This window comes from Cetorhinus maximus, chromosome 3 (genome assembly GCF_964194155.1).
Source record: "Cetorhinus maximus chromosome 3, sCetMax3.hap1.1, whole genome shotgun sequence".
NCBI lineage: Eukaryota > Metazoa > Chordata > Chondrichthyes > Lamniformes > Cetorhinidae > Cetorhinus > Cetorhinus maximus.
This window is the reverse complement of record NC_135881.1, coordinates 86103045-86127671: the sequence shown is the minus strand read 5'-3', so window position 1 is coordinate 86127671 and position 24627 is coordinate 86103045. Positions and strand designations below refer to the sequence as shown.

General features: G+C 42.2%; 1 protein-coding gene across 2 annotated transcripts in view; it reads left to right on the top strand.

Annotated features, from left to right (window-relative positions):
- The window catches only part of ddc (dopa decarboxylase), a 184231-nt gene that overhangs the window by 65675 nt on the left and 93929 nt on the right, over nucleotides 1–24627 (top strand). For both annotated transcript variants that reach the window (XM_078538627.1, XM_078538626.1), the window contains 2 exons: nucleotides 34–177; nucleotides 19004–19070. In XM_078538627.1, coding sequence (XP_078394753.1) covers nucleotides 34–177; nucleotides 19004–19070 — 211 coding nt within the window. The remainder of the gene's footprint in view (nucleotides 1–33; nucleotides 178–19003; nucleotides 19071–24627) is intronic.

The window sequence follows — 24627 nt, the reverse complement described above, 5'->3', positions numbered from 1 at the left end:
CCAGCTTTTAATCAATCTTTATTTCTTTGTCAGTCTCATTCTTCTGTTGAACGAGCAGGTTTGATTGCTGGTGTCAAAATGCGAAAATTACCCACTGATGAGAAATTCAGTCTCCGTGGGGAGACATTAAGCCGAGCTTTGGAAGAAGATAAAGCCTTGGACCTCATTCCCTTCTATGTAAGTAAATATTTCCATTATCTCCGTCAGAAACTAGCTCTATTACACTATTATTTTTCTATATTTTCTGCCTCCTTATAGACCCAAACCATAAATTATTTGCATCATTAGTTGGGCCTTCACAAAACATTCATCCTGGTTTTCTGTGGCATTGACAGGTAATTTTTGTGAGTGTAATGTTACTGGTGCATAGAGAAAGTGGGCACAAAGATTAATGAGCCAGATTCTTGACACTCCTCATTTCCTGTTGGCGAGTTGTGTCTCATGAAATTAACTTTAAATGTTGGTACCCTAACACATTGAGATATTAGATGAATTAATAACTGGGTTAGTACAACCATAATATTTTAGGTATAAAAATAGAAAGTTCTGGAAAAACTCATCAGGTCTGGCAGCATCTGTGGAGAGAGAAACAGAGTTAACATTTGAAGTCCAATATGACTGTTCTTCAGAACTGGAGAGAGGTGAGATGCCATGGAGGGATTTGAGTGTGAGACTAACAATTTTAAAATAAAGTTGGTGAATCTGGAACCACTTATATCTGGTGTTGCTGGGACTGCTAGAGCTACCGACCAATCAGCTTGGCTGGCAGCTCTTGGGGTTGGGACTTCCTGTCCACTGAGGGGTTGCCTGCAGCGTGTTTTTTGATGCGGGGCAGGCTTTTTCAAAGTCGGTTGGTTTGGAACTGACTTTCCTTCTGGAGGGACAAGCAGTCTGCCCCCCCGCCCCACACACACACAGACACACACCCATAAAATTCAGCCCTATTAGACTGAAACTGAGGCTATAAAGCAATAGACAACTAATTCTAGTCATAGCCAGAGAGTCTCCTGCAAATGCTTCTCTTCTCATTCCCACATCATATCTATCTTTGGTCCCTCCTCTTTTTCACCTACATGCTGTTCCTCAGCAAAACCATCCAAAGAGACAACATCAAGTGCGATATGGCGATATCCAACTCGACCCCACTACCGCCTCTCTCAACCACTGCCTCTGTGTTATCGGATTACTTGCCCAAAGTCCAGTCCTAGATGAGCAGAAATTTCCTCCAAGTAAACATTAGGAAGACCGAAACCATTGTCCTCTATCCTCACAAAAAACATTGTACCTTAGCCACGATTTCATCCCTCGAGGGATCCCGGTCACTGTCTCAAGCTAAATCAGATTGTTTGCAACCTTGGTGTCTTCACCTCGAACTGACATTCCAACCTCAGAACCTCTCCATCATAATTACCGCCTACTTACATCTCTCTAACATCACGCTGCTCTACCCATCTTAGCTCACCTGTTGTTAAAATCCTCATCCAAGCTTTTGTTACCTCTGAACTTGACTATTTAAATGATTTGCTGGCCAACCATCTTTTACTGTCCTTAAAATTGAGCTCATCCTAAACTCTGTTGCCCATATCCTGACTCGCACCAAGTCCTGTTCACCCTGCAGCCCAATGCTTGATAACCTTCATTAGTTCAAAATCCACCAACTTGATTTTAAAATTGTCAGCCTCATGCTCAAATCCCTCCATGGCATCTCCCCTATCTTCAGTCCCAAATGTGACGGGTTTTATGCTATTGAAAAAGGGGGGAGCGGAGTCAGGCGGAACAAAAGGGAAGGTCAGGGATAGGTCGGAGGACGGGGCAGATTAAATGCCAAGGACATCATGGAAAAAAAGGCAAAGGGAGTGATAATGCCAGTAGTGAAAAAACCAAATCCAGAATAAGTGTTAACAGCAGAATAAATGTCAGCTCTGAAAAGAAAAACATGAAAACAATTAGTTACAAAGTGGCACTTGGGGGGTGGGGGAAATCAAAATGTAGAACAGAGTTCATGGTCTAAAGTTGTTGAAATAAATGTTGAGCCCAGAAGGCTAAAAAGTTCCTAATCAAAAGATGAAGTGCTGTTCCTCAAGCTCGCATTGTGCTTCACTGGAACATTAAAGTAGCCAAAAACAGAAATGTGAGCATGAGAGCAAGATGGTGAATTGAAATGGCAAGTGAGCAGAAAGTCGGAGTTATGCTTGCTGACTGAGCAAAGGTGTTCCACAGTCACCCAGCCTACTTTTGGTCTCCCAGTGTAGAGGAGATCGCCTTGTGAGCTGCAAATACAGTAGACTAAATTGAAAAAAGTACAAGTAATTCTCTGCTTAATTTGGAAGAAGTGGTTGGGACCTTGGGCAGTGAGGAGAAAGGAGGTAAAGGGGGTATTACACCTCCTATGATTGCATGGGAAGGTGCTGTGGGTTGGAGATGAAGTGTTGAGGTGATAGAGGAGTGGACCAGGGTGTCACAGAGGGAACACTAACATTTTAGGCCTGGACTTATGCCCACTGTGGACAGTCACTATATAGCTCTCAAACTGACTAAACTGGTACTTTGGGTACAACAGTTCAACAGAAGCTGTGTTCTTTCCAAATTTAAATATTTAAAGAGGCAAACTAATTTGCATGGTGTTGAAAAAGACTATTATTTGGGGTTCTAATCAATGTAACTACATCATAAATGATAACATTTAGCAAACACAATTCCTTGTTTCTTTAACACAAGAATATCATTATCTCTGGATTGTTATTAATATTTATTGTCTTTTTATTACCAATAATGATTTGTAAGAGATAACTTACAGATGTTTAGTGTAATATATCCATTGGCTGTAAATGAATGTAGAAAAGAGTAAAATGCATACTGTTTCAAATTAGGGTGAATTTATAAACAAGTTTATTTCTTTACAATTGCAAGTAGTCTTTATTAGTGCAACTTAAATCTGTGGGTTTTGTTAATTTAGTTCATTTGGTGGACTCTTTAAAAAAAAGAGTTAAATCTGTGGGCCTGAATGCCAGGCAGATAGCTCATGAATTGTTTTGACGTTCTGATTCCACTATTTTTTTAAACTTTTTGTCTACAAATTAGGCATAACTGGAACATTCACTGTTATTTGTTTAAGCTAATCGAGCCTGCAGAGATTCCTGCCTTGTTTGTAAAGCTAACACATGGCTACAAAGATTAAATTAAATCTCATTATCTTTCAGCTTTCTTCAGCCTAAGGGTGTAATAAATTTCTGGACATTTGTGAGCAATAAAATAAATCCAATAATGCACCGGTAAATATATGCAGTTAGAATGAAGGAAGAGATCAGCTTTAGATGTAATCAGTTCTTCAAACAGAGAAAACTGCAAGTGATGTCATTTTTTTTTGTATCATATGCAAACAGTTTAATACATCAATCATTGTGCTTTCTTATTCTCACATGAGATTCATATGAGCATTTATTTGCATCAAGAAACAAATAAAAATACGGTTTGAATTTATAGATAGTTATTAAAATTAAATTAAGATTTTATACATTATTTGTGCACAGCACAAATGCTGCTAGTGCACATAAATCATCCAAGAATGTGTTGCCCACACATCAAAATGGAGCCCACTAGTTTGTATCCTTGATTTCCTGCATGGTGAGCTCCTAGCTCTCATACTATTGGGGATATGCCAAGTAAGAAGAAATTAGAGAAAAAAGGACATAGAGCTGTTGCCACATATTTCACAGCAGCTGGCTACAGGGTCATCGCTTTTCAGCCTCTACCCCTCCGTGAAACTAGTTCCAACTTTCATTATTACTGTGATGTATAGGTGATAAATAAATTCTAGCTGAACTAGATCATTTGCAAACTTGGTGCCATATTTGACCCTGAGATGAGCTTCTGACCACATATCCACTCCATCAGCAAGATAACCTACTTCCGCCTCTGTAACATTGCCCATCTCTGCCTCTGCCTCTGCCTCTTATCTGCTGCTGAAAGCCTCATCCATGCCTTTAATGCCTCTAGTCTTGATTATTCCAAAGCTCTTCAGGGCAGACTTCCATCTTCCACAATCCATAAACTTATGCTCATCTAAAAAGGTGTAGAGAGTATGAATTCTTAACATTCATTCAGGAGAACCTTTTTAGCCAGTACACAGCAAGCCCAACAAGAAAGGGGCCAGTTCTGGAGTTAGTTTTATGGAATGAAACTGGACAGGTGGAAGGTGTATCAGTGGGAGAGCATTTTAGTGGTAGCGATCATAATTCAGTTAGATCTAGAGTAGTTATGGAAAAGAATAAAGCTACACCAAGTGTAAGTGTTTTAAATTGGGGAAAGGCCAATTATACTGAGCTGATATGTGATTTGGCAAAAATGGACAGGAAACAGATATTTGATGGTAAATTAGTGTCAGAATAGTGGGGGGGACATTCAGCGAAGAGATACGGAGAGTTCAGAACAAATAATGTTGCGTATTGCTGAAAATGAGACAACTAAGCTTTTCATCTTGCACTCATCAGGACACTGGCAAGAATACCAATATAAGGGGGGAAACAACAATTTATACTGTATGTGAAGAGAATGCTGATTGGTTGGTAAGTGGTATGGCCATGGAGAATGCACCACTGATGGTGACTGGAAGTTAACTGCCAAGCATTGTTTGAAAGTTAAACCAGGAAGCTTGGCCCTGATTGGTCAAGGCTTTGCCCTGAGGAATGGGTCAGCGAATGGCTGTCACTTATTTTGTTTAGCTGAAACAGACTTTTTTTTTGAAAAATATACTTTATTCATAAAATATCTGAAAGAACATTACAAAACATTTCTAAATCGCCATCACAAAAAGTACAATCAGATTCAACTTTTACACATAGATCATGAGGTGCTTCAATACAATCAATGAATATTACAGTCATTTCAATATGGTCATTACAGACAGTCAGACAGTGCAATGATATTGGAGTTACCAACATACACCATGTTGCACTCTGAGGTGCTTCAATACAATTATAATACAATTAGTATTTAATACATACATTCATTGTGAGCCGTACATTCCGAGGGGTCTATACAATTCCCAGCCCCTCAGTGCACTATGGCAGAAAGTTCTTAGACAGCGACCTTTCCCAATTGCGCCTTTGCGGCGGCTGCCCAAAGCTTTAGTGCGTCCCTCAGCACATAGTCCTGGACCTTGGAATGTGCCTGTCTGCAACACTTGGTCGGGACAATTCTTTGCACTGGAAGACCAACAAGTTTCGGGCAGACCAAAGAGTGTCTTTCACCGAGTTGATGATCCTCCAGCTGCAGTTGATGTTTGTCTCGGTGTGTGTCCCTGGGAACAGCCCGTAGAGCACAGAGTCCTGTGTCACAGAACTGCTCGGGATGAACCTCAACAGAAGCCACTGCATCTCTCTCCAGACCTTCTTTGCAAAGGCACAATCCACAAGGAGGTGAACAACAGTCTCATCCCCACCACAGCCACCTCGAAGGCAATAGATGCAATGTATGCACATGTTCTTTCTGTCTGCAAAGAACTGGGCCCTGTGTATTAATATATGTAGCTTCCAGTACATGCAAATGCACTACATTGTGAGCCTGAGTGACAATCTTAAATTGGTTGTCAGCATAATTCTTAGCACATTGAGGATTATTTAGTAAATGTTGTCCAACCGTGGAATCATATCTAATGTTGGACACTGTGTTTTGATTTTTGCAAGCATAGGTTGGCTGGGTACCCTCTGTACCCTGCCCATTGCAAACAGTGGCTGGGACATGCTGTTTGATATGATCCACCAGTCTTTGCGACATACGGCCTACATACCTATCATCGCACTGGCACTGAAATTCATATACCACATTACTCATTTGTGTGATCGGCAGAACATCTTTTTGGCTTGACGGCAGCATCCTGTTAGTGTTGAATGCCACTCATGTTGCTACTGCATCACCTGTTGATCAGATTTTTGAGATACCATGCCCTTCCATGGTAATCTGAGGTAGGCTGGGCACTTTTCAGGGCCGAAAATGACGGCCTTAGGCCCGTACATGAGTTTGCGTGATATACAGCACAAAATGATCTGATCAGGGTAGCCATTATCCTTTGATGTGCCCTGTTTCAGCATCAAGCTTTGCATGGTGAGCAAACGACTCGGGCCCTAGTTACAAGTTTGTTGAAGACCAACCTTATAGCGCATGGAACTGTAAGAATCCCAATACGTTTATTGACTAGGAAAGGTAGACTTATGGTAGACCATGGTAGAGAATCCCCTGGCAAATTTCTCAACTAGCTACATCAAGGAAGGGGAGTTCATTTGACTGCTCCATTCCAAAAATGAATTTGAGCGCAGGATGGAGCCCATTAAGAGATATATAGAAATTATTACATGCAGCTGCAGATTTAAATATAGCAAACATATCATCCACATATCGGAAATATATGAGGGCGTAGGAGGTTAGGTGTTGGTCAACATGACCAGACAGCCTTGCTTGAAAGTAACCAAAAAAAAATTTGCTGGATTTGTGTAAGAGGGATGAGCTACCACGTGATATATATAAAAGGGTTCATCCTAACAGATTGCTACGTTCTTTTATGTATGGGCTGCCCAAGACACACAAAGTGATGTCCCTCTACACCCCATCAGAAAATTTAAAAAATCAAGGGATGCAAGTTGGATTCAAAATTGGCTTAGGGGCAGGGAGCAAAGGGTAATGGCCAGCAGGTGTTTCTGTGACTCGAAGTCTATTTCCAGCAGGGTTCCTCAGGGCTCAATACTGGGTCACTTGTTATCAATGACTTATGCCTAAATGTAGAGGGCATGGTTAATGGCTGAGGCATTTAAGAGCAGAGAGGTTATGCTCGAACTGTATAAAAGTCTAGTTAGACCAGAGTGTTATGATCCCAAGCTGAGGTTACACCTCAACAAGCCTGATCCCAGAGTGGAACCCAGCTTGATAGATCCTAACGTTTATTTTGTTTGCTTAGATACATGGAGAGTTGCTACTGAACAGAGGCACAGGGGTCAGCTGATGAACTTTTAATAAAAGAATAAAACATTTATTCAACAAGAAAAGATGAACTATTTTACAATACTCCTTCAACCACAACTATACCTTCACAGATATATATAGATTTGTAAGGATAACACAAGTTACAAAAGCTACCTTATTCTTTCATGTTCACAGTAAGTACACAGTCCGTGTAAACCTATGGCACCCTGTGGTCAGACACACCACACTCTGAAACCAAGTGACAGATGACACTATGGATCTCTCCTCAACTCCTCCAGACGCTTGTCATGCCATGAGCCAACCAGTCTCACTGAATTCCATCTTTCCCATAAGGGATTCCAATCTCCATTCTCCAGGGCCTTGCCTTGGAATCATCTCCCAAACTGACGTTTTCTCTCAGACACCTTCCACAAGGGTTCACCTCCCACAAGGGTTCACCACCAGGGTTTTGAACTCTCCTTCTGATGTTCCTCTCCCCTGGGTCACCACATGCATTCAAGTTGTCTTCCATGCACTCTATCTCACTGACTCAGCGTTAACAGTACACCACTGCTTCACCTGCCCATAGCAAAAAGTTACAGATCTTCAGTTATCTCTTTGAACCATCATGCTTCTTGCAAACTGTTCTCTCAGCTTGGAGCATTTCTCTCTACCCGTCATTCTTAACTTCACTTAACAGACCTTATCCCAGGTTCCTGTCCTTCCTTTAACTAGAAGGTCTTCTTTGGACTTTCTCTTCTTCCACTCCCCTGGACTTTCGGGGTTTTTCTTAACTTGGGACTTCTATCTATCCCCTTTGCTCCAGTCTCCCCTGGCAGCGACTTTCAAAAACCACCTGAACTCCACAGCTTCCAAAACAAAACTACTGTCTTTCTTCTGTGTGTATGTCTATGGGAGGAACCTGCCTATCTGGCCCCTGTTGCTAGGCAACAGCACTGTTCTTCCTACTTTTGTGTGTTTACTTTTACTCTATAGCGGTCGTAAAAGTCTCATTAGTAATTCAAGCAGCCTTTTAAAGTGAAACTAAAACTCCATTTGACCTTCCTTAACATACACGTACAGAAATACAGATCAAATTTAAACTTTAAAGCTAAAACTCATTCCTAACACCTACAAATAGAAGTATCATTTACTTAAGCTATCTCTATTTCCTAACTGGAGCTGGAGTGCGGGGCACAGTTCTGGTCAGCACATTACAGGAAGGATGTAGTCACACTAGAGAGAGCACAAAGCGGGTTTATGAGGATGTTGCCAGGAATGAAGAACTTTAGCCTTGAGGGTAGGATATGATAGGCTCGTTATTATTATTTTTGGAACAGAGGAGGTTGAGGGGAGATTTAATTGAGGTGTATAAAATTGAGCGCCAAGATAGAGTGGATGTTAAGGACCTATTTCCATTACCGGAGAGACCAATATCCGGAGTTGAGGAGGGGTGTTGGGCACAGATATAAAGTAATTACTAGAGGCATTAAAGGGGAATTGAGAAAATTTGACACCAGGGGTTGGTGGAGGTCTGGAATTCATTGCATGAACAGTGATAGAGGCAGAAATCCTTACTACATTTTGAAAGAAAATTCTTGGATATGCACTTAAGGTACCGTAACCTACAGGGCTAAAGACCAAGAGCTGGAAAGTTGAAATAGGCTGGATGGTTCTTTTCCAGCTGGCACAGACATGATGGGCTGAATGGCCTCCTTCTGTGCTGCAAATGTTCTATGTTTCTATGAGGACCTCCCCAGTGGCTTCAGTAGAGCAGATGGAAGGCTGGTGTTGCACATATGAAAATGACAGGCAGGGAAGACATACTGATCTATCCAACCTGTCCCACAGTCAGAATGCCTTGTGCATTGTAAGCTCCTGGGATAGGTGATAAAGCAGATAATAATCCAGGTCAATTAGGTGGGGAGGGGTATGGGAACTGAAAAATTCCTCTCCAACCCCCAAACGTAATCAAAACAGGCCCAGGGGATCACGTTGGCCCTACTTTACTTAACAAGATACCTACCTCTTATATAAGATCATCGCCATCCCAGACAGAAACAGGTCTAGCTCTCACTTGAAGGAATACAGCAAATTAGCACTCATCACACAAGTTGAAAATTTTTTCTTAATGTCCACTATTCCCCAGGAAAAGAAAAATAGTCTAACATCTGACTAAGTTAACCTACGGTATTCAGTTGAAATAATTGGTGGACTTAAACACAGTTGAGTCCCTTCATTCTTTTATAAACCTCACACAAATCACACCAAAGTCTTCGCTGCTGTAAAGTATAAAGATCCAGTTCACTGAATCTATTTGAATATTGAAGGTGTTTTAAACTGGAAGGCACCCTATGGGTTGGGACCCCAAAGTTGGAATCAAATGGGGGTCCCGACCCCGCCCTGTGAAGGGAACAGTTGCCTGACAGAGATTTTCTAAAAATTGACCGATTAGTGGCCAGAGGGTGGGCTTGCTGCCCAATTAACAATGGCAGATGATCCCTTGAAGCCGGAGTGCCAAGAAAAGGCCCCTCAGCTTGGAATGGGCAGTAGCCTATAGTTCAGGCAAAAGAGATAGAGGATACCTTCATCTTCAGGGGCCCTCTTCCCAACTTTTAAAATTTAAAAATGGCCTAAACAGTAGGGTGGAGGGGTACCCCTCCACAAAAACACAAAGATAGAAGCAGGAGTAGACCACACAGCCTGTCAATTCAATATGATTTTATTTTATTCATTCATTTTATTTATGCTTCGCTAGCTGGGCCAAAATTTATTACACATCCCTAGTTGCCCTTGAGAAGGTGGTGGTGAGCTGCATTCTTGAACCACTGCAGTCCATGTGAAGTAGGTGCACCCACAATGCTATTAGGAAGGGAGTTCTAGGACTTTGACACAGCGACAGTGAAGGAACAGTGATATGTTTCCAAGTCAGGATGGTGAGTGAGTTGGAGGGGAACTTCCGGGTGGTGGTGTTCCCATCTATTTGCTGCGCTTGTCCTTCTAGGTGCTGGTGGTGGTGGATTTAGAAGGTGCTGTCTAAGGAGCCTTGGTGAGTTCCTGCAGTGCATCTTGTAGATGGTACACACTGCTGCTAGAGTCAGTCAGTGCTGGAGGGAGTGAATGTTTGTGGATGTGGTGCCAATAAAGCGGACTGCTTTGTCCTGGACGGTGTCAAGCTTCTTCAGTATTGTAGGAGCTGCACTCATCCAGGCAAGTGGGGAGTATTCCATCATACTCCTGACTTGTGCCATGTAGATGGTGGACAGGCTTTGGGGAATCAGGAGGTGAGTTACTCGTCACACATTTCCTAGCCTCTGACCTGCACTTGTAGCCACAGTATTTATGTGGCTAGTCCAGTTCAGTTGCTAGTCAATGGTAACCCCCAGGATGCTGATAGTGAGCAGGTTATTGCTATGCAAGCACCGCTTGTTAGCACTGTTGATGACCCCTTCCATTACTTTACTGATGATGGAGAGTAGACTGATGGGGCATTAATTGGCCGGGTTGGATTTGTCCTTTTTTTGCTTACAGGACATACCTGGGCAATTTTCCACATAGCCGGGTAGATGCCAATGTTGTAGCTGTACTGGAACAGCTTGACTAGGGGTGTGGCAAGTTCTGGAGCACAAGTCTTCAGTACTATTGCCGGAATGTTGTCAGGGCCTATAGCCTTTGCAGTATCCTGTGCCTTAAGCCATTTCTTGATATCACGCAGTGTTAATCGAATTGGCTGAAGAATGGCATCTGTGATGCTGGGGACCTCCGAAGGAGGCCGAGATGGATTATCCAGTCGGCACTTCTGGCTGAAGATTGTAGCGAATGTTTCAGCCTTATCTTTTGCACTCCTCCATCATTGAGGATGGGGATATTTATAGAGCCACCTCCTCCAGTGAGTTATGTAATTGTCCATCATCATTCACGATGGATGTGACAGGACTGCAGAGCTTAGATCTGATCCGTTGGTTGTGAGATCATTTAGCTCTGATTGTCACTTGCTGCTTATGCTGTTTGGCACACAAGTAGTCCTGTTTTATAGCTTCACCAGGTTGACACCCCATTTTTAGATATGCCTGGTGCTGCTCCTGACATGCCCTCCTGCACTCTTCATTGAACCAGTGTTGATCCCTTGGCTTGATGGTAATGGTAGAGTGGGGGATATGCCAGGCCATGAGGTTACAGATTGTGTTCGAGTATAATTCTGCTGCTGCTGATGGCCCACAGCACCTCATGGATGCCCAATCTTGAGTTGCTAGATCTGTTTCAAATCTATCCCATTTAGCACGGTGGTAGTGCCACATAACACGATGGAGGGTATGCTCAATGTGAAGGCAGGGCTTCGTCTCCACAAGGACTGTGCGGTGGTCACTCCTACCGATACTGTCATGGACAGGTGCATCTGCGGCAGGCAGGTTGGTGAGGATGAAATCAAGTATGTTTTTACCCCTTGTTGGTTCCCTCACCACCTGCCGCAGACCCAGTCTAGCAGCTATGTCATTTAGGACTCGACCAGCTCATTCAGTAGTGGTGCTGCCGAGCCTCTCTTGGTGTTGGACATTGAAGTCCCCCACCCAGAGTACATTCTGCGCCTTTACCACCCTCAGTGCTCCCTCCGAGTGATGTTCAACACTGAGGAGCACTGATTCATCAGCTGAGGGAGGGCGGTACGTGGTAATCAGCAGGAGGTTTCCTTGCCCATGTTTGACCTGATGCCATGAGACTTCAAGGGGTCCGGAGTTGATGTTGAGGGCACCCAGGGCAACTCCCTCCTGACAGTATACCACTGTGCTGCCACCTCTGCTGGGTCTGTCCTGTTGGTGGGACAGGACATATCCAAGGATGGTGATGGTGGAGTCTGGGACTTTTTCTTTAAGGCATGATTCCCTGAGGATGACTATGTCAGGCTGTTGCTTGACTAGTCTGTGAGACAGCACTCCCAATTTTGGCACTAGCCCCCAGATGTTAGTGAGGAGGACTTTGCAGGGTCGACAGGGCTGCAGTTGCCATTGTCATTTCCGGTACCAAGTTCAACACCGGCTGGCCAGTCCGGTTTGATTCCGTTTTTGTGACTTTGTAGCGGTTTGTTACAACTGAGTAGCTTGCTAGGCCATTTCAGAGGGCATTTAAGAGTCAACCACATGGGCTGATCTTGGGCTTCAACTCTACTTTCCCACCTGCTCCCCATATTCCTTGATTCCCTGAGACCAAAGATTTGTCTATCCCAGCCTTAAATATATTCAATGATGGAACATCCACAAGCTTCTAGGGTCGAGAATGCTAACAATTCACAGCCCTTTGAGTAAAGAAACCTTTCCTGCACTCAATCCTAAATGATCGGCCGCTTATCCTGAGACTGTGTCCCCGGGTCCTTGATTCCCCAGCCAGCAGAAACAACTTCTCAATGTCTAGCCTGTCAAGTTCCTTCAGAATCGTGTATGTTTCAGTGTACGGAGAGCTTAAAAGCATGCCTGGAGCGCTGGCCTTCTGTCTGCCAAATTCTATTTGGCCTCAATAGAGCATTAACCTACCTTAATTAACGACCTATCCCTATTCTGATTTCAGTTTGTTATTTACATGTCTGTAAAATACTTTACTATTTTTTAAAATTCTTGGTAATTTAGTTGTGCATTTCCTCTTTGTCTTCTCAACTGTTTTTTTTACAACTTTCCTGACCTCTTTATATTCTCTATTGTCGTTGATTCCTTTATTGTCTGCATATTTTTTGTATGCCTTTTGAATTTTGCTCTTATTCCTTTATTCATCCATTCTGCTTTTTGATTAACTAGTTTTTAGTGGAATATATTTCTCCTGAATTCCACTGATTACCTTTATTGAATATTTTCCACTGGTGTTCTATTCTATTGCATGATTTTTCAAGTTTACCTTCCATACTTCCACCTTTCCCCTTTCAAAGTTTGCTTTTTCCAATCTATTACTTTGATCTTTCTATTCCTTATGTCTTTCTCAATCATTATTTTAAACCTTATTATTAACATCACCATTGCATAGATGTTCCCAATGCTTACTTCTCTAGTAGGATAGAGAAGGTAGGACTATCTGAAAGGCCTGCCATAATTAATTAGCATACCAGTAATTATTTTAATTAGTATATGCCTTATTGCTTGGACTTAATTAGCAATAAGTGAATTAGGATTGTTAATACTAACAATATTAATACTATCCTGTTAATTAGTATTTGTCTTATTGCTTATACTAATTTGATGACTTACATGATTTTAGGAGTCCATCTGCTTGAGGGATGTTTTTAGAAAATAAACCACATGTCTCAACAAAAACTATTCAAAACCTATTGTGTAGATCCTTTCGTGATTTTCAGAAAAGTGCTGGCGATCCACGATTATTTTAAACTTTTGAAATGCATAAATACCTACTATTGCTTATGATGAATTGCAAAGTTGAGCTAATAATCGTCACTATGAGTGACCACTATATGAGATAGCTAAACCCACAAAGGCATAAAATGGCCGAAAAACAGGTTGTCAGGTCTGAATCTTTTGCCTGAAATTAATCTTACAGGAGGTGTTAAAAGAGAAGCAAACATGTGATGTGAAGTGAGGAAAATATCCTAAAAGAGGTGGATGATTGTAATTGCTGCCGCTCACCTGTGCTACATGTTTCATAATGGACAGACTCTCCTGGCTCCCTATCGAACTCACAAGGAATGTCAGTGTCTATGCTCTCTTTTACAAAATTATTTTTGGGGGTGCACTGTACTTAAAAAAAATCATACTTATATTGAGTGCAATAATTCCCCACTTAGTGAAAGCCTTACCTCCATATGTTAAAAGTCAAACACCTGATCATGAAAGAACCCAACTCCCTTCACTAAAACTGACTGGCTGTGTTCCTCTTCCTGGCCTAGTCTGGTTTGCTTCACCACTCAGTTTGTTACACTTGATGCCACTGCCTGTGAAATTTTCCCTATCCCCCTGTTCTCTGAAGTTGCTTTTCAAAACCAGCAATGAGGGAATAGTGTTACTTAATCTTACAATGCGAAAATCTAAACTTTGCACCCAACAGGAGAAATCTCTAATCGATCGGAAAATAATCAAATCAGATTTCAGGACAATGGAAGTGTAGGACCTTGAATACTGTCAAATTGTAGTCAGCCGAGAGGGGAAACTTTTCATAGAAGCATAGGGCAGGATTTTCCGCTCCTGCCTGGATCTTCTGGTCCCGCTGCAAGTCAATGAACATCTGGCTGGCGCGCTGCCTCGCCCACGGCAGGTCCCGCCCATGACGGGGCCAGAAAATCCAAGCCATAGAAACAGAAAATAGGAGCTGGAGTAGGTCGTTCGGCCCTTTGAGGTTCCATTCAATATGACCATGGCTGATACTCTATCTCAACGCAATACTTCCACTCTCTCCCATACCCCTTGGTGCCTTTAGAATCTAGAAATCTATCTATTTCCTTCTCAAATATATTCAGTGACTTGGCCTCCACAGCCTTCTGAGGTAGAGAATTCCACAGGTTCACCACCCTCTGAGTGAAGAAATTTCTCCTCATCTCTGTCCTAAATGACCTACCCCGTATCCCGAGACTGCGACCCTTTGTTCCAAACTCCCCAGCCAGAGGAAACATCATCCCTGCATCCAGTCTGTCTAGCCAGCCAGAATTTTATACGTTTCAATGAGATCCCCTCTCTTCCTTCTAAACTCCAGTGAATGCAGGCCTAGTTGGGCCAAATCTCTCCTCATATGACAATCCTGCCACTCCAGAAATCAGTCTGGTGAACCTTTCCTGCACTCCCTCTGTGGCAAGTACATCCTTTCTTAGGTAAGGAGACCAAAACTACACACAATGCTCCAGGTCTCACCTGTACAACTTTAATAAGACATCCTTGCTCCTGCACTCAAATCCTCTTGCAATGAAGGCCAACATACCATTTACCTTCCTAACTGCTTGCTGCACCTACATGCTTGCTTTCAGTGACTGGTATACTAGGACACCCTTTGTACATTAACATTCCCAATCTATCACCATTTAAATAATACTCTGCCATTCTGTTTTTCCTACCGAGTTAGATAACTTCATACTTATCCACATTATACTGCATCTGCCATGTATTTACCCATTCACTCAACTTGTCTAAATCACCTTGAAGCCCCTTAACATCCTCCTCACCATTCATATTTCCACCTAGTATTGTGTCATCAGGAAACTTGGAATTATTTCATTTGGTTCCCTTATCCAAATCATTGATATATGTTGTGAATAGCTGGGGCCCAAGCACTGAACCCTGTGGTACCCCACTAGTCACCACCTATCACTCTGAAAAAGACCCATTTATTCCTTTTTCCAGTCTGTTAACCAATTCTCAATCCATGCCAATATATTACCCCCAATCCCACTGTAGTAATTATAGTCTTGGGAAATGTTGGACAGTAGCTTTAAGAATAATCATGTGCTGTAAGATCACATAATCTGTGTAGATCAATGTGTTAGCAGCATGGGGAACCTCTATAAGGAGAGTACTTCTTTAGTTATGGAGTTTGATGGATGTGTATTGTTGCTACTGCTGTCTTGTAAATAAAGTCAAATGTTTCCACTAAGAAAAGTTGTCTGAAGATCAATTCCATAACAAACTGGCGATGAGGATAAATTAGAATCGGTGTTGTACCTCCCCTAATGATTGTGAGTATCTAAGTTCATTAAAAGTAACAGAAGACATATTCATCCGAAATCCAAAGTTTGGCAGAATCAATCCCTTCGAGCCAGCCACACACAATTGGTCTTGGCATATAGAATGCCTTGCATTCTTCTTTCAAGCGAACAAAATCATGGGGGAAGAGAAGAGGAGAGTGGTCCTCTTGTGCACTTGTGGGAGCAAAACCTACAGTTTGATTCAAAGCTTGATGCTCCCTAGTACCCCAGATTCAAAGACTTTCAGTGAATTAATAGATCTCGCTAAGGGACATTTTCAACCCAAGCCCTCAGTCACAATTCAGAGGTTCAGGTTCAATTCACAAAATAGAGCCCCAGCTGAGATAATTGCTACCCATGTGGCAAAATTAAAGCAACTAATGGAATATTGTGATTTTGGTGAAATCCTAAATGACGTGCTTAGAGATTGTTTAGTATGTAGTGTGCGGGAAGACACTATTTAGCAAAGATTGTTGGCTGAAGTGAATCTTGATTTTAAGAAAGCGTTAGAAATAGCGCTGGCAATGGAAAGCGCTGTAAGGGATGCACAAGCAATTCAAGGGGCACAAAATGGCGCCATGCACCAAATCGGGCGGGAACAGTCAGCCAAAAGTGGCGCAAAAAGTCAGGACTCCACCGCGAAGCAGGAAACAACCCCACTGACCGAAAAATGAGAGGAAACAGCTTAGCAACTAAATCGAAAAATAACTTTCAGCGACATGGAAATAAACATTCTTCTAGCGATTGGCAATTTTAAAAAGTTGAATGTTGTTTTTGTCACAGAAGTGGACACACAATGAAACAGTGCAAAGCGAAATTTAAACAGGCTTCCAAACAGCAAAAGAAGTTCAATGAAGTCTATAGTGTAGAAGAGCCAGAAACAACAAATTCTGACATTTATTCATTATTCAACATGAAAGTTGGGAAGGCAGAGCCAATATTTGTAGCAGTGCAAGTGAATGGTAAACCTTAAAAATGGAAGACACGGGAGCTTCCACCACTAAAATAGGAGAACACACTTTCAGATATCTAAATAAAGGTGATCAACAAATAAATTTGGAACAAACATCTGCCAAGTTGAAAACATACACAGGCAAAGAAATTCAAGCAAAAGGTATCACCAGAGCAACTGCGCATTATAGAAACCAATCGGCATATCTACCAGTAATGGTAGTGAAAGGCAGAGGACCAAGCCTTCTAGGGCGAAATTGGTTAAGAGAAATCCACCTTGATTGGCCAGTGAGATTTCAAAAGGAAGCTGGAAGAGTTCCTGTCTTAAAAAAGGAACAAGACAAGGTATTGCAGAAAGAGCCTGGAGAGTCCAAGGACCGCAACAGGATGACGAAGGAGTGTGTAAGGATTCAAGAAACTGAAGAAATGAAGGCTATCTTAAACAACGACATGGAAGAGCAGCAGAAGAAACTCAAGGAGATCCTGCTAAATAACAGGGCTCAAGACAAAGTGAGTAATCTTCGCAAAGAAAAGGAAAACCTGTTGAAAGACCTTCACACACTACAAGGTTCCCTCAGGTCAAAGTTTGTGCCTCTGGATAAGTACGAAGAAAAACAGGAAGAATTTGACACCTCTCTGAACAAACTGAAGAATGAGTTGGCAGAGAAGATGCAGCAATGTTCAAGTTTCCAGGAGGAAGCCAACACATAAAAGAAAGAGACAGAAGAGCTGAAGAATCAGCTAAATGAAGCTAAAGAGGCTTTGAAAGCAAAAGTCGTAGAACTTTCCAAGAGACGGGCAGATAATGAAGTCTTGGGTGACTCAGCTCCAAATTGAGATTGCATCTGAAAGAAGTCTGGCTGACAGTGAAGTCAAAAAGAAGGCCAAGACTAAATTCTGTGGTAAAAAGAAGAAGACACGTAGAGAGAAGATGCAGAATTACTGATGAGCCGCCATCATTTAGGCTAAGGGGTGGTAGATTTAAATCAGAGATGAGGAGGAATTACTTTTCTCAAAGGGCCATGAATCTGTGGAATTCACTACCTCAGAGTGCAGTGGATGCCGGGAAGCTGAAAAATTTAAGGAGGAGATAGACAAATTTTTAATTAGTAATGGGTTGAAAAGTTATGGGGAGAGGGTGGGAAATTGGAGTTGAGGCCGAAATGAGATCAGCCATGATCGTAATGAATGGCAAGGCAGGCTCAAGGGGCTGAATTGCCTACTCCTGCTCCTCGTTCTTATGTTCTTAAGTTGTCTTCAGATAAGACTGAGCCTAATACTTCCCAATTTGGAGGGGAAGGTGAAGAAAAGTCAAGGGAACTAAAAAGCGACGCATGATTTCCATAGTCGTGAGACAATTTACTGTTGGAGAGGCAGCATATGTAAAGAATTTTGGTGGAGGACCAAAGTGGTTACCTGGTAAAGTAAGTTCAGTGACCGGACCATTGTCATACCACGTGGAAGTGGAGGGCCAGATCACCGGTAAGCATGTGGATCATTTAAGATAAAGAGAGCTACCACAGCAAGATATTGTTCTGTCTGTAACAATGACTGAACCACTGGTTCCTGTTGAAGATAACCAAGGACAGACATGCCCGATGTCTCTGTCAGAGTCGAAGGCACTGAACTGCAAGTGCCTAATGAGGTACCTGATGTTAATGTGGTTCCAGAGAATGTGTTTCCTACAAAAGATTCTGAAGTCGTGGAGCTGCAACGTTCCACACGGATCAGGAAATTACCTGAAAGACTGAACTTGTAATTTCATGACCTTTGCAAATATTGTAATGTCATGAGATAAAAATCCTTGTAAATACAAAATATACAGAAAAGTTAAGGGGGGAGGAATGTAGTAATTATAGTTTTAGGAAATGTTGGAAAGAAGCTTTAAGAATAATCCTGTGCTGTAAGATCACATAATCTGTGTAAACCAATGTGTTCGTATCGTGGGGAACCTCTACAAAGAGAGTACTTCTTCAGCTATGGAGTTTGATGGACGCATGTAGTTGCTACTGCTGTCTTGTAAATAAAGTCAAATGTTTCCACTAAGAAAAGTTGTCTGAAGGTCAACTATAACACCTATGTCTTTTAATTTTACACACTAACCTTTTATGTGGGAGTTTAGCAAAAGCATTCTGAAAATCCCAATACACCACATCCACTGGTTCTCCTTTATCTATTCTGCTAGTTACATCCTCAAAAAACTCCAGTAGGTTTGTCAAACATGATTTCCCTTTCATAAATCCATCCATAATCCCGCTGATATTTTCTAAGTGTCCTGTTATTACATCCTTTATAATAGACTCTAGCATTTTCCCCACTACTGATGTCACGGTAAAACTACTGATCTCAGGCTATTCCAATTGTCTAGAATGAAAGAGAATGAATGAATGAATTAGTCAGCTAACTTTCTTTATTTTTTTCTCTTTATACCCACAGCTTTGTGCAACACTTGGCACCACTCCCTCCTGTGCATTCGATAACATTATGGAGCTGGGACCTATCTGTAAGAATGTCTTGAATATATTTACTTTATAGTGTTATCCTCATTAAAGAATGAGTTGTTTTTCTTTTAGATTCTCTGACCCGCACACCACATCATTCCTATGTTGACAAGAAGGATAAATGTATAGCCGCTGCACAGGGTTAAAGATATATGGCAGTTAAAACAGCCCCAGCACCATTGTGCATCAAATAAGTAAATGCTTTGAAGGCAACAAACTGACCTTGCATCCTAATGGAGTGTTAGTTCATTTATATACTTCGGTACTTCCAGTGCTTAGTGAAGCATGTTAGTTTGGTTAGGATTTTGTTGCCATCAACTTCTAAAGTGATAGATGGAAAATCATGAGGGTAAAATGCCTTCTTTCAGCAATCAGATTTGGAGGAGGACAATACCCTGGAACTGATTAGTATTATGAAAGCAGCATGGATGGTGGTGTCAGTGCATCAACAGAGTCTCACCTATGGCCTGAACTGAGGGCAGGCAAGGAAGAAATACTTTGCTATGTTGAATATATCGACATGTGACATTTTTCTAGGTGATCTTGCAGAATGTTGTCCTTGCTTTTCACTTTAAACTTGACATACAGCTTTAGTGGGAGAATACAGTTGATAGTGCCAAATTGTGATCTTTGTAAATACAACAGCAGGCTTATTTTCTTTCATGGTGCTGAGTAATGTTACAATCTTAAAGTGCTGGAAGTGTCATTCATTAAATGTGGCAAGTATAAAGCACAAGCTAGCAGTAGGTTCCTTAGTGCAGGGTGTTCACACACTCGCAAATGGTAGCTAGTGTCGGATGGCACATAGCTGCTCTCATTTGTGACTTTACAACATACGTGCTTTTCAAACCTATTTTTAGGAGCAGGCTATGGGCTGAATTTTCCCAGCCCTATGGCACCAGGCTAGGGAACGGAAGGGCTGGTTATATATCAAGGGAAGGTATTGGGAAGGCACATCTTCTCCCACCATGGGATATTATCAGTAATACGGTTGGCCGATTTGGCCACTTAAGTGTTCAATTAAGGGCCACTTCCTGCCACCACCCTCATTTTGCCCACAATGGGAGGGCCCACCACCACATGGTAAGACCACCAGGTAAATCCTGGCGACCTCTCAGCATGTTCCCAGGTTAGGAGAGGTCCTCCTTAATGTCCACTCCATGGCCAACAGAAAGCCCCTTTCTTGGTTGCAGTGGCCGCACCTATGGCTACGATGCTGCCACTTGGTGACATGAACCACGCCCCCCCCACTTCACCCGCAACCTCCCTCTTCCCCGCCGATCGCTGGGCTGCCTGCCTGGCCCACAGCTTGCTGCAAAATAACTTACCTCTTCACCGCAAGCACCTCAGCTTTCTTCCTTGTCGTGCAGCCTCAGCAGTGGCTACCAGTAGCAGTGGTGCTGCGGCCCTCTGATTGGGCTAGCAGCTCTGGGAGATGAGGGGGAAGGAGGTGGTCACCAATGTGCTCTGCACATTATAGGTGGAGAGGCAATAGAGAGAGCTGCAGGAGGGGGAGGTCAGCAGTCTTCCCCAAGATAAAAGCAGAAAATGCTCGAGAAAGTCAGCAGGCCTGGCAGCATCTGTGGAGAGAGAAACAGAGTTAACATTTCATGTCCAGTACAACTCTTCTTCAGAACCTAGTCACAATGGACTCGAAACATTAACTCTGTTTCTCTCTCCACCAATGCAGACCTGCTGAACTTTTTCCAGCACTTTCTGTTTTTATTTCAGATCTCCAGCATCTATAGTATTTTGCTTTTATTTTATTCTTCCCCAAGAATCATTGATTTTCATGCTTAATGGCTTTCTTTGACCACTTTCCCTCATTTCTTCCGACACCTATAAGGCATGCATTACCCATGAGTGTGCAAATCTCCTTTTTACCTAGATGTTCACCAAAAAGAGGTGTTGCATCCACCAACAAAGTCCAAACGAACACCTCGTGGCGGGGCTTGATTCATCTACTTTTATGGTGGTAAACACCATGAGGTGGAGGAAGTTTATATTTGTTCCCGGAACATGTGGAACACTAACAAGACAGCATTTATTGCCCTTCTTTACTTTCCCAAAAAAAGTGCTTTTGTACCTTTTCCTTAAAGCACTGCAACCATTATCATGACAATATGCCCACAATGGTGTAAGATAGGGAAGTCTAAGAAGTGGACCCATTGGCGATAAAGGAATGTTAATATTTCTCCAAATGAAAATTGTATGTGACTTGGAGGTGAACTTGAAGGTGAATGTGATGGTGATGCTTTACTATTTTTGGTGGTAGAAGTCATTTGCCTGGGTGCTTCAGTTTAAGTAATTTAATTGCTTCAGTGCATTCTATAGCTATTACATACTGCAGCTATGGTGCACTGGTGATGGAGTGGGTGGATATTGATTCCAGTGCAGGGTTTTCCCCCAGACATCCATTGACCTCAGTTTTGCTAAAGCTCTTAGGTGCCAAGCTGAGTCAAATACTCTGTTGGTGCTGAGAGCTACTCTCACTGCTCCTTTGACATTCAAATCTTTCATCAATGTCTCACTCAGGGCTACAGTGAGCCAAACCTCAGTGTCACCAAAGAGATCACAGGTGACTTGATGGTACTGTTGATGATTCCTTCAGTCATTTTGCCGATGACTCAGAGGAAGCTGATAGGGCATTAATTGGCTGGATTAGATTTGTCCTGCTTTTGGTGGATAGGGCATACCTGAGCACTTTTCTATGTTATTTGGTAGGCACCAAATCATATACATCCATGTCAAAACTGCACTAAGTGGCTTGGCCAATGGGGCAGTTAGTTGTGGTATGTAGGTCTTGCGATGTAACAGGGATGTTGTCAGAGTTTGTGGCTTTCACTATGTCAATATAAAGGTGGAATTGGCCACTTATTTAAAATAACATTCTTGGTCCTGTTGTGCTAATACAGAGTATTCACGAGTTTGCTGAGGTAAGGAAAACATTACCTTTAATGGAACACATTATACAGAGGCTTTATTTTTCCATGAGGCCTACAAGAAAGAGCAAGATCATGAGACATTGCATTACTTACTTCAATTTCTTTTTTTGGGAGACAATCACTGTGGCAGTTTCACTAGTCTACCCAAACAGGTCCTCTGCCCTTTTGGAGGAGATTGGAGATTTGAGTCCTGAATGTGAGCTTTCAGGCTCCTCAGGACAGAAGGAGAATTTGGAGATTACTCTTGTTCACCAACCTGGTTAACCCAAATCTGGATCTTTCGATGAGTGCAGCATCTCTGGTTTGTTTGGTTGGGTAGAATACTGCTTCAACTGTGTAGGAGGTGGTTTCTGTGTGGCCACTAGTGCATGTCTGTTCTGTCTCACCATACCGTTATCTGTTTGGATGAGTAGGACTGTGGATGAGTCTGTTCAACCACTTGTCCATAGCGAACTTCTCTCTTTATTGATGGGTTGCATTTAGTTGTCCCATGACCTTAAGTTCTATACCTCCTGGCCCATGTAATTTTATGCATGATGGTTGAAGAGAACTTTTCTCCAACCACGATTGAGAATCAGAAAGACCAGAACTGTTGCATCTATGTTTAACTTAAAGCGCGGCTTGTTTCCCTCTACTAGGAAACCAGCACTCCAGTAGCTTCCACTTGGTTCCTGGATCTCTCCAAGGGCAGACGCCTTAAATGAATCATATCTTCTACTTCATGGATCTTGCCACTTTTTAAAGGCTTTTCTTTTTGCTTATTCTGTAGAAGCTTCTTGCTGTGACTCACAGCCTGAAAGTGACCCTTCTTTCTGCAAAAATGGTATTCGACCTCTTTGGTGGGACAATTTTTGCACCTGTGTTTTTTCCCTCCACACCGATTACAGTTAGCTGGGGCGGCTGATGGACACTCTTCCTGCCTTTTCTGCTTTTGTGCGGCCACCTCTCTGCTGTTAAATTTAACATACTCCACTGAGTCAGTCATTTTTGGCATATGGTTCTCTCTGTCACCCTGAATCACTGATCGATTTTACTTCTGACCTCAGCTCATCTGTTCAGTTGAATAGCCTTTGTTAAGGTTAAATCATCTCTCGACTGCAAGTGGTCAGATGATGCTACATCCAAGACTCCAACAACAATCCTCTCTATGATTAGTTAATTTTTAAGCTGCCATAGTGACAGTTCTCTGCAAGCCTACACAAATCATTGATAAATGTATCAATACTTTCCCCATGTCTTTGAGTACGCTTATTAAATTTAGCCCACTAGACAATCGTATTCTTTGGCAGATTAAAGTACGCATCAGGTGTTTTTATTATTTCATCGTACGTAGCTTTTACTTCATTGATCCCTTGTCTAACTAGGATATCGTCCAGAAAGCTACCCATCACATATAACAGCTTACTGACCTGCTCACCGCTCGGCTTCACCACGAGGCCCATTGTAGTGTGATATCTGGTAAATCTTCAGTGTCAGTTCAGCCATCCTTCTGCTTAGTTGAGACCTGCGACCTGCTCAAAACTTTCTGATAATGGTAGACACTTTTCCATACTTGCTCTTTCACTTTGGGGGAGGCGGTGGCATAGTGGTATTGTTTCTGGACTAGTAATCCAGAGATCCAGGTTAATACTCTGGGGACACAGGTTCAAATCCTACCAGGTGGTGGAATTTGAATTCAATAAATATCTGGAGTTAAAAGTATAGTGATGACCATGAAATCATTGTCGATTGTTGTAAAAACCCATTCGGTTCACTAATGTCCTTTAGGGAAGGAAGCCTTTTGGCCTACATGTGACTCCAGATCCACAGCAATGTGGTGGACCCTTAAAAATGCCTTCTGAACAAGGTTATAAGTGCTAGCCAGCAATTCCCACACATCCCACCAGTGAAAAAAGAAACTTTCTGCCACTATAATATCCTTAGTCTTGCTGTGCTAACACAAAATATTCAAAGAGTCTGCTGAGGGAAGGAACACATTAACTTTAATGGAAAACATCTTACATTGGCTTTATCTTTCCATGAGGTCTACAAGAGAGCAAGATCATGAGACATTGAGACATTGCATCACTTCCTATGATGATGTATACTCATTAGTCTATCACACAGTTAAAATGAACCCCTTATACATAATTTAGATTAACTAAATTGGCTGGACAATAGCATTTATGATGATGGGGACTTTGAAAGAGTTCTGGGCCGGATCATCCATTTGATGCTTCTGATTGATTACACCAGCAAACATTTGTCAAGTTCACGTGTTGAGAAAATGGGAATATTTACAGAGCCTCCTCCAGTTATTTGCCTGATTGTCAACCACCATTCTCAGATGGATATGGTTGAGCTACAGAGCTTTTCTTCAGTTCATTGATTATGAAACCACTTAACTCAGTCTATAACATGCTTCTTTTGTGTTTAGCATGCAGGTAGCTGTGTTGCGGCTCTATTAGATTGGTATCTTATTCCAATGATGTTGCTCTTGTCATACCTTTCTGCATTCCCAGCTGGAAGATCATAGAATGGTTACAGCACAGTAGAAGGCCCTTCAGCTCATTGTGTATGTGCTGGCTCTCTGAACGAGCAATTCACCTAAGCTACTCCCTCACCTTTTCCATGT